The following is a 21402-nucleotide window of genomic DNA, read 5'->3' on the forward strand; positions in this document are numbered from 1 at the left end:
TTCTTGAATTCAACCCTGCTTTTATTTTGGACATTCTGGAAGATAGAAACCAAAGAACCAAGGAAAAGGGAACTCGTTACGGATCAAACACTGTAGTAAAAGTAAACAGCTCATGGGAACGGTGACAAAGTTGCTAAATCAGTCACTTCCTGCTTAGTGCTAAGGCTAGCTCTTCCACTCAGTACAATGCCAAATGGAGCAGCAAGAAATTCAGCCAGTCTCAAAGATGACTGGAGTAGATCGTTAAGTATAAACTAATTCAGAAATACTCTGAGTCATGAATCCAGAATCGTTTTGAATCGAAAATATATTATGAATCAAATCGTGAGCCCAAGAATCAAAATTAAATCGAATCCTGAGACACCCAAAGATTCTCGGCCCTAGTGGATATTACTTTGGACTCTTCAACTGAGCTGTCTGAGAGTATTTTAAAGGGAGACATTCAAAGATGCAGTAGTGTTTTTCTTTTCCATCATTGTGACTACAGGGAGACACTCAGGAGGTTAAAAATAATGAATGCATTCATTTCAGACCTTAATTAATCACAATTAACTAGTTAGGACTGACAGCTCTAGTTTGAAGTCTTCAAATCTAAAGAAATGTCAAAAAAAAAAGTTAAAAAAGAAAGAGTTAGGAAGGTGATGTGTCTCCAGAGTTGCCAGATACAACATTAGTAAAGCTGTGAAATATAATCACAATAGACAAACTAGGACCTACAGCAATGCTACTAAGAAGACATTATCTGTGGTTCAAAAGAGGAAAATAGCTTAAAAGTTACTTCTTCAAAGTAATCTGCACATAGAGGAAACCAATCAGCTCAGCCAAGAGAATTATCAGCCACCTTTGAGTTTGTACCAACCACACGTTATTACATGGATGACACACATCTGCCCTCAGAGTGTGCACAACACTAAATCACATTATTCTGCTACAAACTAAAACCAGGCTGCTTAGCTTAACCAGCGCTTTAACCGGGGACAGTGACATTAAGTCTCGCTAATTCCACACCCATACATGCCACACACACACACACACACACACACACACATATATATATGCAGAGCTGATCTCAGCAAGTGGGTATACTTGTACAGAAAAAGAGGAAGAAGGAAACCATTTTTGGAATCGGTGCAAAGCTGCAGGCGGCTGTGTTTCACTCTGGGGGGATTTAACAGAAGATTACCGCCATATCAAATAGCATGCCCCCTCTAATGTTTTGCCAACCTGCTGAGATGCACGCTCTTAGCTGCCCCTGTACAGCATCACACACACACACACACGAGGAGCAGGTTGACAGAAGGGAGAGAGAGAGAGAGAGCAATGACTGTGGGAGGAGGAACGGGGACAGCATCAGACACTCAGGCAACAGCTTTCAGATTTAGGCAATCATGAGAAAACTGCAGGACATCGCCGAAGAGAGAAAAACGTTTCTGCTTAAAATTCAAACTTTTGATAAGGGAGAGTTTTCCAGTTGGATAGCAGTGACAGATTATTGTGACATGCCACTGTAGAAAGCAAAGCGTCCTTAATAACAGTAAACATAGGGTTACTGGATTTGATCTTTGATTGGAATCTTGTTAAAATAAGATGCATGTTGCTTACTCCATTTGAGTGTAAGAAACAGATAATGCCCTTCCTTGTATTTCCTTTACCCCAGGAGCGAGACAAAGCCAGAAGTGAACAGAAAACAAGAGGGAAAAATAGAGATAATGATAGACAGAGAGGGATAGAAGGGAAAGAGAGTAAGAGGGAGAGCAAACACTTTGCGAGTGCAAAGAGATTCAAAGATTTTAGGAAACGTAGGAAGAGGAAGAAAAGAGAAAGCAAGGGCATGTTTACGGTTTACAAGTGAAGTTTGAAAGTGGAGGGATAGATGATGGATGCACTGAAGGAGCACGTGAAGATGATATTGAAGTGGGAGGTCAGAGTGGGGTGTGAAATGTTATCTGTGTTTGCAGAGCTGCAGGTGGGCACAGAGAGGAGCAGGTTTAAATCACTAACATTCAGCTTAATATTTCACGCCATTAATAAAATTCAGAGTGACTAAGATTGTGGGCAATAGATTGACTTCAAATCTGTTGATTGCTGCATTCATCATCACACGCAAGCAATTATAAGGAGTGCAAGGGCCAGAGCCTGCAGGTACAAACTTCCTGTGAAGCCAGAACGAGTGTGTACGAGCTTGGAACAGAAGTGGAAATAAGAGCTGAGGTTGAAAAGTTTCTTTTTATAGCAATTAAAGTGATTAGAGGAAAAGAGAGCGTGATTCATCAAGGTAATGTTTTTTTTGAAGAGATGAGTGTTCAACATGAGTGTGTGATTTTGTGGAAAAGTTCTTCAACCAGTGGGTAGCCAAGAGAGAGACATAAAGTCAACAAGCAGAAAGGAACGGGGAAAAGGCTTCTGACAGTAAGAAGCCAATGGATGCTGAATAAAAAAAATCAGGCTCATACAGGGGAACACTCATTTGTTAACGTTATTCTTCCTTTCAAAGCATGAGCAATCAATTCACAATCTGCTGTATGAGTGTGTTTAAAACGATGCCGACGGGGTGTTCACACTTCCAGGTTAATTTGCATGTCATACCAAACTATCAAACTTCTCCTCTAAAGCAAAAATCATTGGACAAGAAACAAGGGGAGATGGAGAGAGACAAAGGAAGAGAGAAGTTGGAAGAGACAAATTGAATTGTCTTAAATGTCATTCGACATACAAAGAATTTCACGAGAACTCTTCTGCAGAACTACCACAAAAAGTTAAAACAAATCTCCTCCAAACCTTCGTTTGCACTCCTAATTAATTGCAGCCTCAAATAACCTCCTCTGTGGCCAATCAAAGTGACTGGCTGATGACTCAGAAGCCAAATCACAGACCGTAACCGTACGAAAATCACAGCAGTAATCCCACTGGCTGACTGACAACTGCAGTACGTCAGAAGGGGCCAGAAAAGCCCGATTTGAAACCAAATCCTGGTTCCTTTCTGAAGGTGGTGGGCTGTTAAAGAGGCAGGTCAGTGGTTGAACTCTGAACTGGAGTGGCTGGTTTCTTCACCAAATCTCTCTCTTCTTTGCTCCACTTACTAGAGCTTCTTCTTCTCTTGTTTCCTGCTTTCCTTGCTCCCCTCTCTTCTTCTCTCCTGCACCCACTTCTTTTCTAATTATAAAAATGAATGGGCTGACTTCATGGACACAGTCATAGCTAAGAATTATTCTCTCTAATGACAGTTCCTAAGTCTTTTCTATTGAATCCAGCATATTTTTGTCTACAGCTCCACTAAATCCTCATCCATGAAAGAGGCGCAGAACTAACAGATAATTCAACGTGGCAGAAGGAAAGCAGTTTGTGCCCGCGGCCTGAATCGAAGTGTTTATGTGTTTGCGATCACGTTCGTGTGTTCGGTGAAAGGCTAAGAGGGTCTAGCTTGACCACAGGCTGTCTGCGCCGCTGTGTTCAGTCAGGCTGACCAGACCAGAGCTGGCCTAATTAGCCCGAAGCTACCCTCTTCACATCCCATCATCTTCACAGGAGGGCCAACTCACATACATCCAGAACCTCCTTTTTCCCAGGAGACGGACGCTTCTTCAATGGCTGGAATGGCAACTTTACCAGCAGGATAATGGCGGAGTGAATAAGAAGATAACCAGGGGACTTTTGCATAAGTTTCTGCTTAAGTGTCTTAAGCCAGACTGGAAAGCAACAGTTCCAGGGTTGTTGCATCATGGTCAATACGATTTGTACCTGAAAAAAACAGATGTTTTATGTCCCTGAACAGTACTTCAAAAGTGCTGAGGCTGTTTCACCTTGTTAATGGTTGCTGGACTTGAGATATTACCCTCAAATATGGAGATAATTTTGATGCAAAAGCTAAAGCTATGTAAATACATACTTTTCAGCTATTAATAACTATGTATGCACTTAGAAACTGGTCCACATATTGGCGGATCTGTTCGTGCACCTGTAGATCTATTCACACATTTACAATCAGTTACCCACCAATAATATCTCTATTCTTGAGCACCTGTTTAGGCACATCCACAGCCCCAGCTCAGCAGTGACACTGTCTCCTCAGTTTTTGGCCTCAAATGCTGCTAAACATACAGTTATATTTCCTCTCTTTTCCCCAAAGATTGGTATGTTTGCCGGAGTTAGTGAACCTTAATGCCAGCCTGACTTTCTACCTTGTCTCTGCTATTGGGGACTCAGAATGTTACACAAAGTCGTAAGTTGTTTTTATTGTTTCTTTACCCCAGAGAAGCTCCAGTAGAGAATTACAGCTTCAGCACCAAACCATGCTTCTTCAAAGACAAATTATCCGTGCACAACCCACTCACAAATGCACTTTGCAGGATATATTAGGGTTGCAAAAGCTGAAAGATGCGGTCACAACTGTGTTGGAGACAGAGACGAGCAGTGGTGACACATTTTGTACGGTCTGTGGTAACTCAATCCCCTCTCTTTTCCTCCCTCACCCCTCCACTGTGCTGCAGCACATGAATGAGCTGATGCTGCTAATCTCTCTCCTACACAGAGCGCTCCGACTGTGGGATGACAGTCAGAGGCTAGAAGCTACAGATTCAGGCTGCACTTTAGCACACAGAAACAGGTGCAAACCTGTATGCACACACAAAAATCCTGTTTTATACAAGTACATTAAAACACATGAAGCTACAGGAGGAAAGTTCTTATTCTAAACATTTTTTCTTTCTGCAGAAAGCAATACAGGTGCACGCTTAAAGATACAGTTTCTCTGTTTTACCATTAATTTGTCCTTTATTAAGTGTTAGGTGAAGTGTAAACTGAATGACATATTACTGTATTTGTATCAGTGCATGATCATTTCCTCTGGGTTTTGACAATAAAGTGATTAATGAAGGGGAGAAACTCCATTTCACACTAAGACTGAACCCCAATCCCCCAAATCCCAGTTCATTTTACGCACCACCAGAGCCCACTTTTTACTTGGCCCACTCTCACACAATCTCACAGCTGTTTGAATCCCTCTCTCTCTCTCTCTCTCTCTCTCTTTCTCTTACTCTCTCTCACACACATATCAACTGGTTGAACCCACACAGACAACAAATTGTGTATCTATGATCTAATTAATTTATTTGTAATAAAAACACACATTATTGCATACTACATACACACACATATTACAAACGCAGGAGAAAAGCAGAGGCATGAGCTAATAACCCAAGCATACTTTGCTCCTTCATTACAAGTATTATTGTACACCATCTCACTGTTCAGTTTTCATTCACAAAAAGCAGCCTTGTTTATTTTGTGATGGGCGGATGAGTCTGGTTTGAGGAACAAAAGAAACAGTGCTCTCACACACACACACATAAATCATTCAAGTATCAACTGATAAAAATCAATGACAAAAAAATTAAACTGTGTGTTTTTTAATAAAATAAGGTAAGATATGGTATAATTGTAATTAGAGCCTGACTGATTAATCCGCCTGCCAATAATATCGTCCAGCCGATATTGGTTTATCCAGTGACTATCCGTATCGGCTAATTTATCGTAGATATGCACCAATTATACTAGATTTATTCACCATCAAATAGCATTTCATTTGAGTATCATTGTATTACACTAGCAGTTCTCTTTCACCAGCAGAGTGCACTATATTGATTACTACAGCATTATCACTCTCCAGTGTGTCAAGCGGTGATGCACGTACAAGCACAGTTTCTTTCTAGTTGAGTGTTTTCATTATACTGTATATCTTTTCTACAAGAATTTGATAGCAGCATTTGAGGGATCAATGCAATAAATGTGCATATCTATATCTATCTATCGTTACAGATCGAACATAGAACAAAGAAAGATATCGGCTGATATATCGGTACCAGATTTTTTTTCTCTTCGCAATATCGATCGGCCCCAAAAGTCACATATTGGTCAGGCCATCTCTATTCACTGTCCTATCTCTTCCATAAAGGCACAAAAGCCCCAAAATAAATCTTAAAAAAAAAAAAAAAGATTCCACGCGCTAAACATATGATGAGTACCTAAGCCACCTAGACCAAAACAAACAGCTGTATGCATTACGGGAGTCTATACTCTCTTTGCATTACGTTTTGGTGAAATTGTATAAGCAAATATTTGACTTGTATTGTGTTAGTAGTACTCTTATGTAATTACAGGGTTTGAATCTACTAACACCACAGAGCAAAGCTAATTCAAAGTCAAAGATGTCAACAAAAGGCATCATTACTTTAAATCTGTCTGACAAGAAACAGTCTACAAAGCAGAAAGACTTCACTGAATATTTAACCAAATCTCAGCACAGAAGTCAACAACTGGAAAGTCATTTCCCTGTGGACAACATGTGTTTTCTGTTTGTGTATTTCTGTGTGTATGCTTTCAGGTGCTTGGCTGTGTTCATCAATGCAAGATTGATTCTTACGCCTGCAGTGTGTGAGCATGTCTTTTCAGAGAATCACGTTCAGGTGAACAAATGGCTTGCAGTGTCATCATCATTTTACATAAAGCGTCTCTTCCTCCTCAAAGCCATGATTGTAATTACAACCAACACGGCTGAGGGAGGACAAGGGGAGCGGGGGTGGATAGACAAGGTACAAGTAAAGTAGTGAAGAGGCAGAAAGAGAAGAGGTAGCACCAGGGGGTCATCACATGGATGAATTTAATTCTGCTTTCTGCCACAGTGTCACTAGGCCATTTCTGCGATGTGCTTCTAGAAACATAGGGGGAAATAGAGAGACATGGTGAAAAGCTGTCTGAAACAATCGCACTCTTGACTCATCTCGCATTTTGCAAATACCCCAAGTATAATACTTGGGTGGAGGGGGGCAGCAGCATCAGCCCAAGTCCGCAACAGGAAATCACCGCTGGATCACAGAATCTCCCAGGCACGCAAAAATCATCGCCATGCCCTCCTCCTTTCAAACCCGCCTGTTGTATGCCAGCCGACAAATTGTTCCCTCAAAAGAAGAGTGCTGGCCGGAGTTGAAGTGGAACAATTAATTTCACGCTTGTCCTCCCTGCCTCGAAAGCATGTTGGTCTGAGTCCCGTATCTGGTGGCACAGAGACACTCCCCGCAGATTGTAAAACACACGAACATACACTCAGAGGCACACCCACAAACACACACAGACTAACTTAAACACTTAGCGTAAATGCTAATCACACAGGCCTTAAAATAAGACATCTTTAAACTCAAGGATCATAAACTTCTCCTGTCTCGACTAGCTACACCATCATCGCTGCTCCAATCACAACGACGTTATCTATCAGTGGGCCTGAATGCAGTATCGATCATAACGCAGGGTGTCTCAAAGACGGATCAATGCGCAGTGAACGGACGGGGAGGATCGTCAGAACACATGCACGCGCACAAAGCTTTGACAGACCACTCAGACTATGCTTAGAAGAGGGAACCTTCAGGAAATAGACTGAAGGATTTCCATTGTGGTCCGTCAGCTTTGAAGTAAGGGGGCAAAAGAAATGCTGCAAAAGGAAACTAAATTTGATCTCAAATTTGTGCCTAAGAAGTTCTGGTCTTTCTAGTTGCCCTCCTTAGTCATATCAGAAGGAATTAAAACAGCACCTATTGAAAAACATCCTGAGTCAAATCACAGAAATCATTTTGATGAATATTCCACATTTTTTTTTAGCAACTTTATCAAAGCTCCTGTGAGGAACTCTTAAATAGTGTCGCCTGTAGAAGGCGGTACGTCTTATCTAACAGATCTCATCCTGTACATGTGCAAGCAGTGTTGTTTTTATCACCGACTGTTGTTTTAAGAAATGTATCACTCACAGTGAACGTATAAGCCGTTTTAAATAGAGACCTTTTGAAAGATTGTAGGCCTACTAGATTGGACACTTTTAGAATCAGCGTTCAGGCTGGTTGACAACATTGTCTCTGACTTCAACAACACTCTGAACAGTGGATATACATTTTTACCATCAAACCTGAGATACAGGTTTTCACACTTTAATGAGGTCACACTGAAGCATTGTACACCTGTCAATTCTAAAATGCAATATAGCTCAATCTCAGATCATACGAGCGTTAAAGGGCCTTCAAATTCTGATTTGAGTGATCAAAATGGTATGTCAAATGAATCTTTCTGTGTCATGTCTTAAAGTTTTATGAAGGAAATAAAGACACATTTTAGACTTTCATATCAATCAGTCAACTAATAAATCAAAGGGGGATTGGTTACAGTAAAAGAGAACTTCATTCTGCCTCGTGTCAGGCATAATTGTGGTCCAAATGTCTTTGCTTTTGATTGATCAGTGCTCTATAAAGCACAGACGGATGACAACATTTAAGTAATGACCCTCCAAGTCTTTCTTTATCATCACTGTTACATGCTGGTTTCCCATTCTTCAGTGTGTTGACAGCAGTGACAGCTGCAGTAAATCTGTTATCCTCACAAGAGAAAACAGTAAATAGTTTCATTAACAGCTAAGCAGGGACTCTTCAAGTGCAGTAAATAAATGTATATTTATTATCTTCAGGGAGTGGAAGTGTTCAGTGACAGAAACTATTCCCTCACATTGGCTGTGCACACAAAAAGTTTTCGCTTCTGTCCAATATACAGACTTGGAAACTTAAGACTCCAATCAGACGTCCAAATCTCAAGTTTTGAGACTTTAAAATTCTGGGTCATTAAAAAAATCTTACTCAAAGGCTTGCAGGAATAAAGCAGGGTAAAGTCAAGAAATTTGGCTGTTTGCATTCACACATGCAGCTGATATTAAAATTTTCAGGAGATTTGTGTATGTGTGAAAACAACGTAAAAGACATATTTCAATTGTCAGCATTCAGAACTGAGAGAAATCTTGACTTGTTATCAGGGCCCGAAGCACTGAAAAGTGCGTAGGACCCTATTGGAAGCCTAAGGATTTCTAATTTTCTTCCTCCCCTTTAAACGCGTTTTTTGAGGGCCTGAACATGCACGAAAACTCAGCAAAATTTGCACGGTCATGGGGTCCGGCGAAAAATTTGATATTTTGGCGTTTTTATGATGAAGTTTGCAAAAAGGCTCAATATTTATGCACGTGGCCAACGGCTTGGCCACGTGCATAAATGTGGCCAAGCCTTTAGGCCAGGCTACATGAGACCAAGCTACATGTGTCGTAATAACAAAGTTCTCTGGGGGCTGTTAGACGCAGACAGGGCCTTCTTATATAAGTGTTAAATCCTCATCTTTACAATGTAGGCTATTCAGATAAAGATAGACATTATACAACTTTTGGTGAAAGACTTTGTTCATTTGATGCAAGAAGTTTCAGGTTTTCATTCATCTCTTAGTCTAAAATGAATGGCAAGGAGAGAGCCAGTTTGTGCAGCCGACAGCCTCAGACAAAGGTGCTGTTTCGCCTGTGCAATGCCATATATTGAGGCTGAACACATGAAACTACAACACGCTCCTTGGTCTGGGATCATTACAGGCTGGAATGCAGCCAGCATTCTACATATTTTCAGGAGGGCATATGTGCAAACGGACGCCACTGCAGCAAGCACACTTTGTAGCTGTGCATCATGACAGTGCCGGCCTGAACCACTCTGCATTTGAATATTCTGTGATCCTCATAGCGTTGCCTGTTTGAACTTGCCAGTACAGTTACACAAATCAAACTGCACGGCCTGCTGCTTGGCCACATCTCGCTGCTGCACTTCTGCGGTCGACACACACCCTGACACGCAAAGGGATGCGAGGGCCCATCATCACCGCTTGTGGTTTTAATTTTTATTTGTAACACAATGTTATTACTTTGAGATGTGTATGAACATTTGTATCAAACTCACACTAGTCCACCCAAGAATTGTTGAAGGACATATATAAAGATGGTCCCACATTAGATGGTTGTTATGGAGACATAGAATACAGAGTCCAAGCTGAGTAAAATCAGAGAGTGCTGTACTGTAGCTTTGCTGAATTTAATTCTAAGATGAAATCATGGCTCAAATCAACTCAACCATGTCCTCATCACACATACACACACTATGTTTCATGAACTCTGTTTGATAATGATCTAGTGTATGGATTTGATATCATGGTATTGTTTGTGTGTTTCTTTGGAGATATATGTTGTGGTACAGCTGTTTTTATAGTGTAGTCTTCAAAGTGAGTCTGTTACTGTTTTCCTAAAATTTGTGAATTTCATTTTAATACCATTGTACAGTTGTGATGTATTGTTGTGTCGATGTTTTTATTGTATGTCTCCGGATGACTACAGATGTAAATTAGCTTATAACTAACTCTGGTACAGCTAATAGGCTGTACACTATCCCTGTCAAAATAAATAGATAAATAAATAAAATTAATACAAAACATGACAATAACAATCTATCATGAGAGCCGACTTGATTTGCATCTCAAACTTCAGCTACATCATCTATTGCTTGTCTTTTGTGTGACACTAAGGTGTAATTTGTAGTTTTTCTGAGAGGCGATGATCAGTGTGGAGCGGCTCTACTGTTCCGACTTAATTATCTGATAAACTATCAATCATATAGCATGGCAGGAACTCTAGCTTTGACAAATATTTAACCCTTTACACGCAATGTTGGTCTGTTTCATTTCAGGAAAATGTAAATCCCTTCAACACCTCAGAAACCTCCTTTATATGTGTGTTTGTGAGTATGTGAAAGTGCTTCTACAGTGATCCAGTGTTTAAAGGCTGCCTGAGGGATATTGAGAGGAACAGAGGAATAACAGCTGTACACCAACACTAACACACACACACCCCTTATGGCACTGCTGGTAGTGACACTCAGGAGTTTGTCCCTGTGTGCACCGCTTCTGTTGGGTATGCACCATTGCCCCTAAAAGTGGGTGCCAAATCCCTGCTCTGTCTAATGAGCGCCATCTTTCAATGTCCTCGCATGCCTCGCCATCATCGTTTGCCCCCTACCTACACACACACACACACACACACACACACACACACACACACACATACACTCACAAAGCTCTAAAAGGGATGAGGCTGACATCATGTAAGCCACCATGAGAACATATCTACCCTAAAAGGCAGACTTTCCATTTCAAAAGTTAAGAAGCTGGAACAAGAAGTAGCTTCTGTATAATTTCCCTCCACTTTTTCTTTCATGCGCCCATAATTCACTTCCACCAACAACAAAAAAAAACTATAAGCACCAAGAGCAGGTCTAATCTGTTCACATGGAACTGATTAATAGTCCACACTCTATCAGTAGTTGCCTGCATTCAGTTGGTTTCAGCAGAGTTGTGGAAAACATTTTTCATGCTTAGCAGCATGCACAATGTGGCCCACTGCTTCCCCATTCCCCTCTACTCATTCACACAGGCTCCAATTGATTCTAGCAGCAGTCGGTGTGAAAGTGGAAGGAGAGAGCAAAACATTGGCGTGGCTGTAGTATAAAGCTCAAATTCATCCTTGCAAGTGGAGATTTATTATGGGAAGTTACACTTTCTGGGCAGCACTTTGATTGGAGTTTGCTTTGAAAGCCTCACAAAAAGAAACGGAGAACTCTTTTTAGATCCCAGAACATTGATGAGTACTCTCTGGGAAGTTGTGATAAACTTGATTAAATAGTGAGCAATTTCAAGATTAATGTAGACCCTCAAATATCAATTAAAGTGAAACTTAAGAGGCAACAACAAGTCAGTACACATTTAAAGTGTATCGAAGTCAAGTTATGTTATTTATTGATGCTGGAATTTTGGGAGGATACCTACCGTATATGAATATTTAGTTGTTTTAAAATATATTTAAAAATGTCATCAACACAGTGTAGACTTCTTACTTTGTATCGTTATTTCTTAGCATCAGTAGCTGTCGTAGTATCTGTCTTTGTTACTGCACATCCTATCAACAACACCATTTAATCAATACAGCTTAACGTTGATCCGTACTGATCCTCTGTGTCTAAGTAATCTTCCGTCATCCAATCAGTGCTCAGCATTACCACAGTGTAACCTGCACATTAGCCAGCACAGAATTAAAGCAAATGTATGCAGAACATTAGACACAAAAGAAATTAACATATGTAAAACTGATAGTGGGAGAAAAGTTTTGAGAATGAGTTTAGATAGAGGAATGGGTTCTTGCATCCAACAAGAATGTTGTGTTCTTTCATTGTTGTTTATGCAAAACTGTAATCCTCCACCTTGTGTGTGTGTGTGTGTGTGTGTGTGTGTGTGTGTGTGTGTGTGTGTGTGAGAGTGTGTTTGACAGATGATAGAAAGTGCAGGTGAAGGTCGCCAGGAGGACGTTGCAATGTTGTCGCTCTCAGCTGGATTTTGGCAGCACCCTCTCAGTCTTCGAGAAGTGTTGCGTAAATGGGGCGCAGTGCAGGGCTACATAAAGTCAGCCAAACCAAGTGTGTGTTTGCGTGCGTGTGAATTTGTGTGTGACTGTGTATGTAAGTTGTTGCAGAGTTGATGCAGAAGCAGACGGGGTGGCTTGGGACACGTATTGAGGGCGCCCAAGAGTGCAGCGAGTGCACGAATTTGTGCGAGGCCAGCGGAACTTCTTGGCGTGTCCCAGGATCCCCTCCCATGTATTCTTTAGTGCCGAAGCTGCATCCTTTCCATTATTAAAGCAGAGGGATGGAGGGAGAGGAGGAGAAACTTAGAGAGAAAGTGTGAGAGGGAAGGGCGAGACAAAAAAAACAATAATTGGGGAACACTTGGGATGAGGGACGAGTTGACAGACAGGTTGAAGAGAGAAAGTGACAGAAACTGAAAACAAAAGAAGAAATGAGTTTAAATCTGAGAATAAACTTTAATTTTCTGTGCATTCAGAGGTTGAGGAAATAATAGGAGGTCTTTGTGATTGATGGAGTAGCTGTACTGTCCTTTCTTCTTCTCAGTGTTTTGCTTTATTGCGTTCATTTTTACCTACAGCACGCAGACTGGACAATAACAAGCCGCAGGATGATTGATGTGGACAGCAGCAAGTCACAGACAGTCCTTCACACAACAATGCACACGTTAATGTGCTTAATAGCACAAGACCCACCCCTTTTGCAAGTTACTGAATGTTTACGCTGCATGCAGTCGAGTCTGGAGCACATCAGGTGAACAATCTGTCATAATTACAGAAGTCTGTAATAGTGTGAGTGTGTGTGTGTGTGTGTGTGTGTGTGTGTGTGTGTGTGTGTTTATGCATGAATGTGTGTCTATTAATGTCCAGTGCAGCCACGGTGAGATGCTCTTTATCTGCAAGCAAACAGAGGCAGAGGCAGAGGCAGACCTGAGCAGCCGATGACAGATGACAGTGGAGATTAATCTTCAGCTTTCACATTCATCATCCAAACAGCACAGAGCACAAGGTGTTATACACACTTTGTGTGTGTGGGTGTCTGCAGAAAGTTCAGAAAGCAGGAAGAAAAATCAGCTTCCTTACAAACAAGAATCAGCTACTAAATTGAATGCTTTTCGAGCTGGTGCCTGGACTTAGTGGGGATAAATCAAAGAGGTGAAGCGCACTACAAATCATCAAAAGACACTTGATTCTCTAAGCCCACAAACACGGCGTCAGCAGTTGTGCTCTTTAAGAATTTAAGTTCTTTAATCCGGTGGCAAAGGGGCCTCACTTCTTGCTCCAGAGCCCTTCGCAGTAAAGGCTGGCTGTTTGATTCGCACTGGCTTTTCTCATGCTTTTCTCACCAACAAAGCACTAATTACAGTATGAGTGAGTGGCTGTGTTGACTAAAGCTGGCCTGCGAGGACATGAAAGTAGACTGGCACAGGCTGCAAACTCCCGCCTGCAAACGCTGTAATTAACTCTGTGACACCATATTCCTCCTTTTCCCTCTCTTTCTCTCTTTGACACACAAAACACCTATCTCCTCCCGCTGTCTAGCAGAGGAATTAAATCTAGCGACATCGTGCTTTGGTCAATGAGAACAAGAGAGGGGCGGGAGCAGGAAGCAGGAGAGGAGATGGGAGGGTAAGGGGAGGTTAGGGGAAAGAGTCACAATTGTCAGTACACACCCATCCACACCTCTCACCCCCCCCCTCCCCCCCCCCCCCCCCCCCCCCCCCCCCCACCTCATCGGCAGCCGTGCTGAACCAAACCTGACAGCTATTCAATTTTCCCAAAGCTAAATGTAATCTGCAGCCGTCTCCCCCGCACTGACACACTGTTACACTGGAACGCCTCAGCCATCACACACCCCTGGCATCAGATTGGCACCATCACACTTACTTTCCCCAACACTTTCTCTCTCTCTCTCTCTCTCTCTCAAACACACACACACACACACACACACCTAATTCATGGGGCTAGAAAGACAAATAGAGGGCAAAATGAGGAACACAAAAAACTATTTTTCAGATGAGCCAAAAGAAAAATGGATGACAAAAAAGTCATTGTAATTCCTTAGTGACATGAAAAATTGTGCTTCACAGATGATGAAAGGCTCTTTTGATATAGTATCAGCACTATAGCCAAAACAAGTGTCTACAAGGCTTCCCCAAGAACACATTTCAGTGGACAAATATAAGACCTCTTTATTAAATATTTGTATTTTTATTATTTTATAATTGCAGTCATCCTTCAAACAAAAGTGTAATTTGTGGATATTTGTGATTTGTTTTTTAAAATGTAATTGAAGTGCTGGCTCTCAAATTAAAAGTTGATAAGACAATTAGTCAAGCATAAATAAAACATCCCAATATTACATCGTCACTTATTTTAAAAGTGACATCTGTATAGGAGATGAAGGGCACTTAAGCCACATCAATTTGCTCTTCACCAGTCTTAAAAAGACAATCATTTGTAAATTTAAAAAAAAAATCAAATCAAATTAAAACTTAAAGTGGCGTTTAATTCAAGTCCTCAGTGGATAAAAACTCATACTGCAGTTCTGCACACAGCGTGAATTATTCCTCCACTGTTGTCGTCCAAATATGTAATTAATTTGAAATGAACATGAAATACTGAAATGCATAATCACTTTCACTTCAGAATTAAATAATTAGTCACGTTCTTAAATCTGGTTAGCGTAACTAAAATACATATTCAGAACAAAAATAGATTATTCACCCCCCCCCCCCCCCCCCCAACAGGAATCTGCTTTTGGAAGAATGAAATGATGTTTGTGAAACAAGTGTCATAGGAAGGTCTTAGATAGATCGGGAAACATTACCACCGTGAGCTCATCAGAAAGGACAAAATTACTATTCTCTTGTATTTACGTGGTTTTCTGGAAACCGAAAAAGATAATGCAGAAAACATGGTATCAAGGAAATCAGACTGCTGGCAAGCAAACAGAAGCCAAAGACTCTTAAAGCCCCTGTGAGGAGTTTTTAACCAGAAATAAAAGTGTCTGAAATTACTAATGATGCCTCTAAACAGGCAAAGACCATCAGTGGCATGATTTATTGTTTCTATTGGATTATAGTATATATATTATACTTATATACTATAACTGATCTTGTACATGACAAGTTCAGCAGAGGGATAATAGGCAGTGATTTCCCCACAGGGGGGCGCCAAAAAAATTACGCGAACCAAAAGTTTGATTGCGTTCAGTGCAAAAAAACCCCAACAAAATAATAGTGAGAGTTAGAGGGTTTTCTTATAGTGAGCATGTTGCAGGACTACCAGGCATACAGTATATGTAAAGTATATCATGTCGAGAAAAAGAGAAAAAAATGAGTCATTGTTTTTTTCACCATGTTTTAGTTGATATACTCGTACTTTTATTGGATGTAAATTAAATGCTATGTGGCATAAGCCGAGGCCTGGCTCCATCAGTGGGTACAAATGAAACACGTTCCTCTTCAGCTGTTCTGGTACTCATTCTCTATACTCTATAAACTCAGCACGCACATGTTGCATCTGTCTCAGCTTTTTTGCCTCTTCACTCCACTGGACAGCTTCAGGGATATTTTTTTTTTTTTTTATCCCCTGCTATTTTTGAGGAACCGCTGCGCCTTGTCTTCTTTGACCCAAACTTGAGGAATATTTTGTAGAGACATGTCAAGAGTCCTGCTGTGGTAAAGCAGAACGATACACGCACTGCACCCCGACACACACTCTTCCTCCCCACACCAGCAAATCGATTCCAGCATACACTTGTCACACATCATTACACCTTCCTATCATCCTCTGCTATATACAGTATGCGCCTCTGAGTGTGAGAGAGGCAATGTGTGTGTGTGATTGAGCATGCTTCTACTAGGTATGCAAACCTAACACACACACACACACACACACTGAAACAGACACAAACTACATGCGCATACACCTGCTGAGAATTCCTCCCCCTCAGGACCTGCTTATGCTTTGAAACAGAAAAGTAGACATGTAGGGTCAACTTTCCGACTTTGAGCTGCAGAAACATAATTTGTCGTATGTCTTCCAAAAGGCTTCAAGTTATGTCTGTGAGGAATAATGTCCCCCTACTTTGATTCCAGAGAGCCATAAACAGCAGTGAGGTGAAAACTGGTCCAGCCGACAACACACACACGGACACACACACACACACACACACACACACACACACACACACACACACACACACACACACACACACACACACACACACACACAGGCATAACAGCCAGGCTGGCTCATATAGACAGGTTGCTCAATGATACATGAAATTAAAGATTTCAACAGAATAGCAGTGAAGAGGGTAAAACACACAGAGCTAATTCCAGCTATCAGTGGGAGATGTTTAATGTGACTCAAGTCTTCTTTTCTTTATGAGGCTGTGTAAGTGTGTACACAATAACTGTACAAACATAGTTTGTGCATTGTCATTTTGGTACATACAGTGATGAGAAACCTGATAGGATCGGATCTGTGTAACTATTTGAAGGCATTATTGATCAGGTTTTCTTCTTCAGACACGCACTCACACCAAACACACGCGCACACACACACACACACACACCAAACACACGCATATATGCCCTGACTGTATAACCTTGAAACACGAGCCGTTTCCGATGGAAACAGGAAGCGTGCCATGGCGTGGGAAGAGAGGACAAATCAGGACAGGAATTGAAAGAGGACATGAGGGGGGGACTATAGTGCAAGAGGACTGAAAGAAAAATATATAACGTAGAGCCGTCCTCACACTGCCTGAAGCATTTGAAATCATCTGTCTTGATACATTTTTATTAAAAAATATGAAATTCTTGTCTTTCTGTTTTTGTATTGGGGCTGTCAATGAAAACAAAGTCGATTAACTGTACCATTTGATGTTTTTAATTATCATTTGCCACACGGTTGTACTTTTTTTCGAATAGCTCTCACTTGATGATTCAATGGGAACTTAAATCAAGCATCAAATTAAAACAGAGTTGGCACAAAGAGAGAATCAATTTCTGATTGTAATAGATTCCACTTGGAACACAGAATAACAGCATGAGACACATTAAATACAAAACTTAAAAAAAAAAAAAAAAATGAATAAAATAAAACCTGATGAGCACTGACTGTAATAACCTGATGTTACTTGTGGAGTTTTGTTAACTGCACCATTAGGTTTGTACACCGTCATCAGGTAGCTTTTCAAAATGTTACGATGGTTTTCAATTCAGAAAGTTAAAGTGACAGATGACATATATATTCTATAAAGGGTCAGCAGTAAAACCTATAAACAAAGAAAATACAATGTTTGTGTATTTTGTGTATTGCATCACTTAACACTTTGATGAGCTGTTTCAATCCTTTTTTTGTTCAATTCACTTTTTGTTTTTTTTTAATAGTCTGTACGTTGGGAGACATTCCCCTCACTGTCTATGTATGCAGCATGACTCAGGCTAAGTTAGATATTAGTGTGTGTGTTTGTGTGAGACTAATGCAGAGGTATGGTTATTCCAGGGGAGTATTGTTACGCTAGGGTCAGAGAGATATCTGAAGAGAGAGTGAGTCCATCTGTCCCCCGCCCAGGGGAAATACACACAAACAAGCACTTACACACACGCACACACACACACACACACACACACACACACACACACACACACACACACACACACACACACACAAGCCTGGGTCCTTTCTCGTTAGTACCATCCTCCAATCTCTGAACAACAGTGTACATCCCTCTTTCTTTCTGCCCATTTAAAAGCATATGTGCCCTCAGGGAAACTGTGGTCCCTCCTCAGCTTTTGTAGAAGAGTTACCAGACTGATCCAGATCCACAATAGAGCCCAGTAAACAGGACACTAACTGCATGCGTGCATTAATATACCATGCTCATCTGCGGATACCATGCGATCACCAGTTTGCTGGGAAAGATGCACTTTTCCCACAAAAGAGGTCTCCAGTCTTTTTCTTTGCTCAATTAACCCTGCGGCCTTCATTTGCATTTCATAAAGAGGTCGTCACTCTGTGGGAGGGTTATCGGCTTTTTGGAGGCAGAAAAAGATGAGAAGGGGGAACAGTTTTTTTATCCTGTTAGAGAGATAACACGGCAGCACTGTAGCTTCTGATGAAATGTACGCTCATGTGTGTCTATGTGAGTGTGCATGTGAATATAAACTCTGTGGTCGCGTGCATACATTTCTGTGAGTGCAGATTTGTGTTCATGGTTGCCTCATCATATACGAACTCTAATCCAGCATGTGTATAACACCTAACTGCAGGAGCACCACAGTTTGTCTCTGCAAACCACCAGAACCCCAAGCACACATTATTCGTGTGCACCAGCTGAAAGGTTAGCACCAGCCTGGCCCTTTATCCACCTCGCTATCCATTAGCCACTTTTAACTCGTGCTTCATCAACTGACCCTCCATTAGAAAAATTTGCATTCCATCACTCTCTGAAATCTTGCATAAATGGCACACAGCAGAGAGAAATGGGAAGGGGCGAGACTGCAGAGCGTTATGGAAAAAGGTAAGGGGTTTTTGTTGAAATGAAATGAACATTCAGTTAAGAAAAGCACTTCCCAGAGAGTGTGTGTTTTTGTGTTTGAATGTATCTGTTAGAGTGCTTGACAATTGGACAACCATTTAAAAAGGCACGTTCGGAATAAGCTTTTGAATCAGTGCCTACCTAGTCGACATGCATTACCAATTCTGAAGTGGCTAAAAAGCGCAGGTCCTGCTGTGTGAGAGATGAAGAGTGACATTTCTCTCAACTTGAAAAAATTACTCAGCAGCAGTTTTTTTTTTTTTTTTCTCTCATAAGCTGGTCTTTCACATCCACACTGCATTTTTGAAAGTCTCTCAGAGAGGCATATGAGCTTTAAATAAACTGTTGCTTTACTTGAAGTAGCACACCCTTTCAGCTTTGCAAAAAAAAAAAGTGTAACTCAGAGTATATCCCAGTGTGTTCATACAAAGCTGTCTGATATAGAAAAATGTCTCAAAAAAAACCAAAAAAAAACCAGATTTCATGGACAGGAGAGCCACTTTTCTCTCTCCTCCTCTCCTCTCTTCAACTCAATATTTTGTGAAAGTCAAACCACCCACATGAAAACCCTGTTCAAGTTCGATTATATGGACATTTAAATAGTATCTAAAAAAAAAAAAAAAAAAGAAATGTAACAGTTGACAATAAAATCGCTCACCTTCTGCAGCAGCTGGGAGCCAGAGTACTTTGCAGAGATGGACTTCATCTCCCCACCAAACGCTGAAGCCCAGAGCTTCACCCTGCAGGCAGCAACCATACAGAAAAGGGAACATCTTAACACATTGTAAAAAAAAACAGCGACCAGCTAAGCTACAATATTTTGAGTTATAACCAACGTTTGGGGCAAATTTTGCAAGAGCTTGCAATCCTTACAATTTTTTTTTTTTCTATACGGTATAGCCTACCTCAAACTTGGGGGATAAATGAGGCATCACACTAGTTAAACAAACCCTAAATTACCATATTGAACAGTATAATATGACGTTTTTTTTCCTGCTCGGATATGTTAGTAGAGACACACAGCTGGCACATTTTGAACTCAAATTCCGCTTAGAAACTTAGAAAACAAAAAAAAAAAAGACACGCGGCACCTCTGCGTAAAAGATGTTCTACTTACACGGACGGAGGGATGCTCTGGTGAGTTCCTCCCATTCCGTTGACCCCGGTGCTGAGAAGAGTTGAGAAAAGTAAAACGAAACACGCACCGGAAATCACACAGCTCCTGTCCACAAGCATCTTGGGCAAAAAAAAAAAGAAACCCTCCTCACGCGCAGAGTGCGACTTTTGGGCTTCTAATGCCCCCGTGGAAAAAAAAATGTTCTCCTCCACAGAATCCAGAAATCAAAAGGGGGAAGAGGGAATAAAAGTCACCTGTGTCGGCTAACTAAGTCATTCATAGCAATCTTTTTTTTTTTTTTGAGCTGTTCTCGGATAAACGGCAGGTTTCCTCCACAGCTGTGGGAGTTCCCGAAAGTGTCGCGGTGTGGTCCCGCTGGCCGGTGCTGCGTTCACGGCTCTGCTGCTCGGCGGAGAGTCGAGCCCCGAACCCCTCTCGTGAGGGAAAGTCCGTAGACGCTTTTGTATGCTATTTGACCGACCTCGCCCACAGGGAGCACAAGAGTGGAGGTTCAAGTGGGGAAAAACGGGGAGAACATCAAACGATGCCGCGCACGAGAGCACGCCTACTCCTCGCGAGTGATGCGACTAGCCTCCTCTTCTCACACCCTCTGTCTCTCCCTCGCTTTCTCTCCTCACTCTGAGGAGCTGAGGAAAGGCTACTGAAGATGCTGTTTTGTTGAATTGCGCCATACTTCTCCCTCACTCTCTCTCCCCCCCTCACTCTCACTCTCTCTCTCTCTCTCTTTCTTTCATAGGCTACAATAGCCTTTAGCTTTCAGGATCAAACTATGCACTTGATTCCCCTGCCACTGATGCAGGAATTACAGCCAAAGTCCTGGCAAAGGACAGAGAGTGGAGGCAGAGAAAAGAAACTTAGAGAGTAAATGGGAGGAGGGAGGGAAGGGCCAGATAAGTCAGTTACAGTATGCTGCATAAATGCACAATACAGTATGGGCTGTGCCTGTGTAGGAGGATGAGGATGATGAGAGCCTCCAGGCGATGGACCCCAACGGGTCATGTTTCACAAAGGAAGGATTCTGGCAAAGCACTGGAAGGGACGAACATGGACTGAATAGATCTCCATACTACAACAGAAGTGGTGCCCGGTTGATGGCAGACAAACTCTTTGTGTAAAAAATCAATGGCACTGTTAGTCAAACCATCAAATCAATAGATGACCTGTTACAAGATTCTTTTTTTTTTTTTGTCTTCACAAGCATAAGAAGAATGAACATTAAATCTGGAAGGGTTTGAGTCTTATTGAATTTAAAACTAAACTGTGCACATGACAAAATAAGTTGGAGGACATTCCTGCCTCAGCCTAACTTTCGGACAGCCTATTGACAGGCTGAGATATGGAGCTTAGGCAAGTTCTAATCCTCTTGACAAACTGTTACACTGCGCCCACCTGTCAGGAAGGTCAGCTATG

General features: G+C 41.5%; 1 protein-coding gene across 2 annotated transcripts in view; it reads right to left on the bottom strand.

Moving 5' to 3' along the window:
- The window catches only part of cacna2d3a (calcium channel, voltage-dependent, alpha 2/delta subunit 3a), a 111222-nt gene extending 90553 nt beyond the window's left edge, over positions 1-20669 (bottom strand). The window contains exons 1-2 of one of the 2 annotated variants that reach the window (XM_065961092.1): positions 19972-20669; positions 19513-19594 (exon numbers count right to left, since the gene is read on the bottom strand). In XM_065961092.1, the coding sequence (XP_065817164.1) occupies positions 19513-19594; positions 19972-20090 (201 nt within the window). In that variant the 5' untranslated portion in view covers positions 20091-20669. The remainder of the gene's footprint in view (positions 1-19512; positions 19595-19971) is intronic. The other variant, XM_065961093.1, reaches the window with a different exon arrangement.
- Positions 20670-21402: the final 733 nt, after the last annotated feature.

This window comes from Labrus bergylta, chromosome 12, assembly GCF_963930695.1.
Source record: "Labrus bergylta chromosome 12, fLabBer1.1, whole genome shotgun sequence".
Lineage (NCBI taxonomy): Eukaryota > Metazoa > Chordata > Actinopteri > Labriformes > Labridae > Labrus > Labrus bergylta.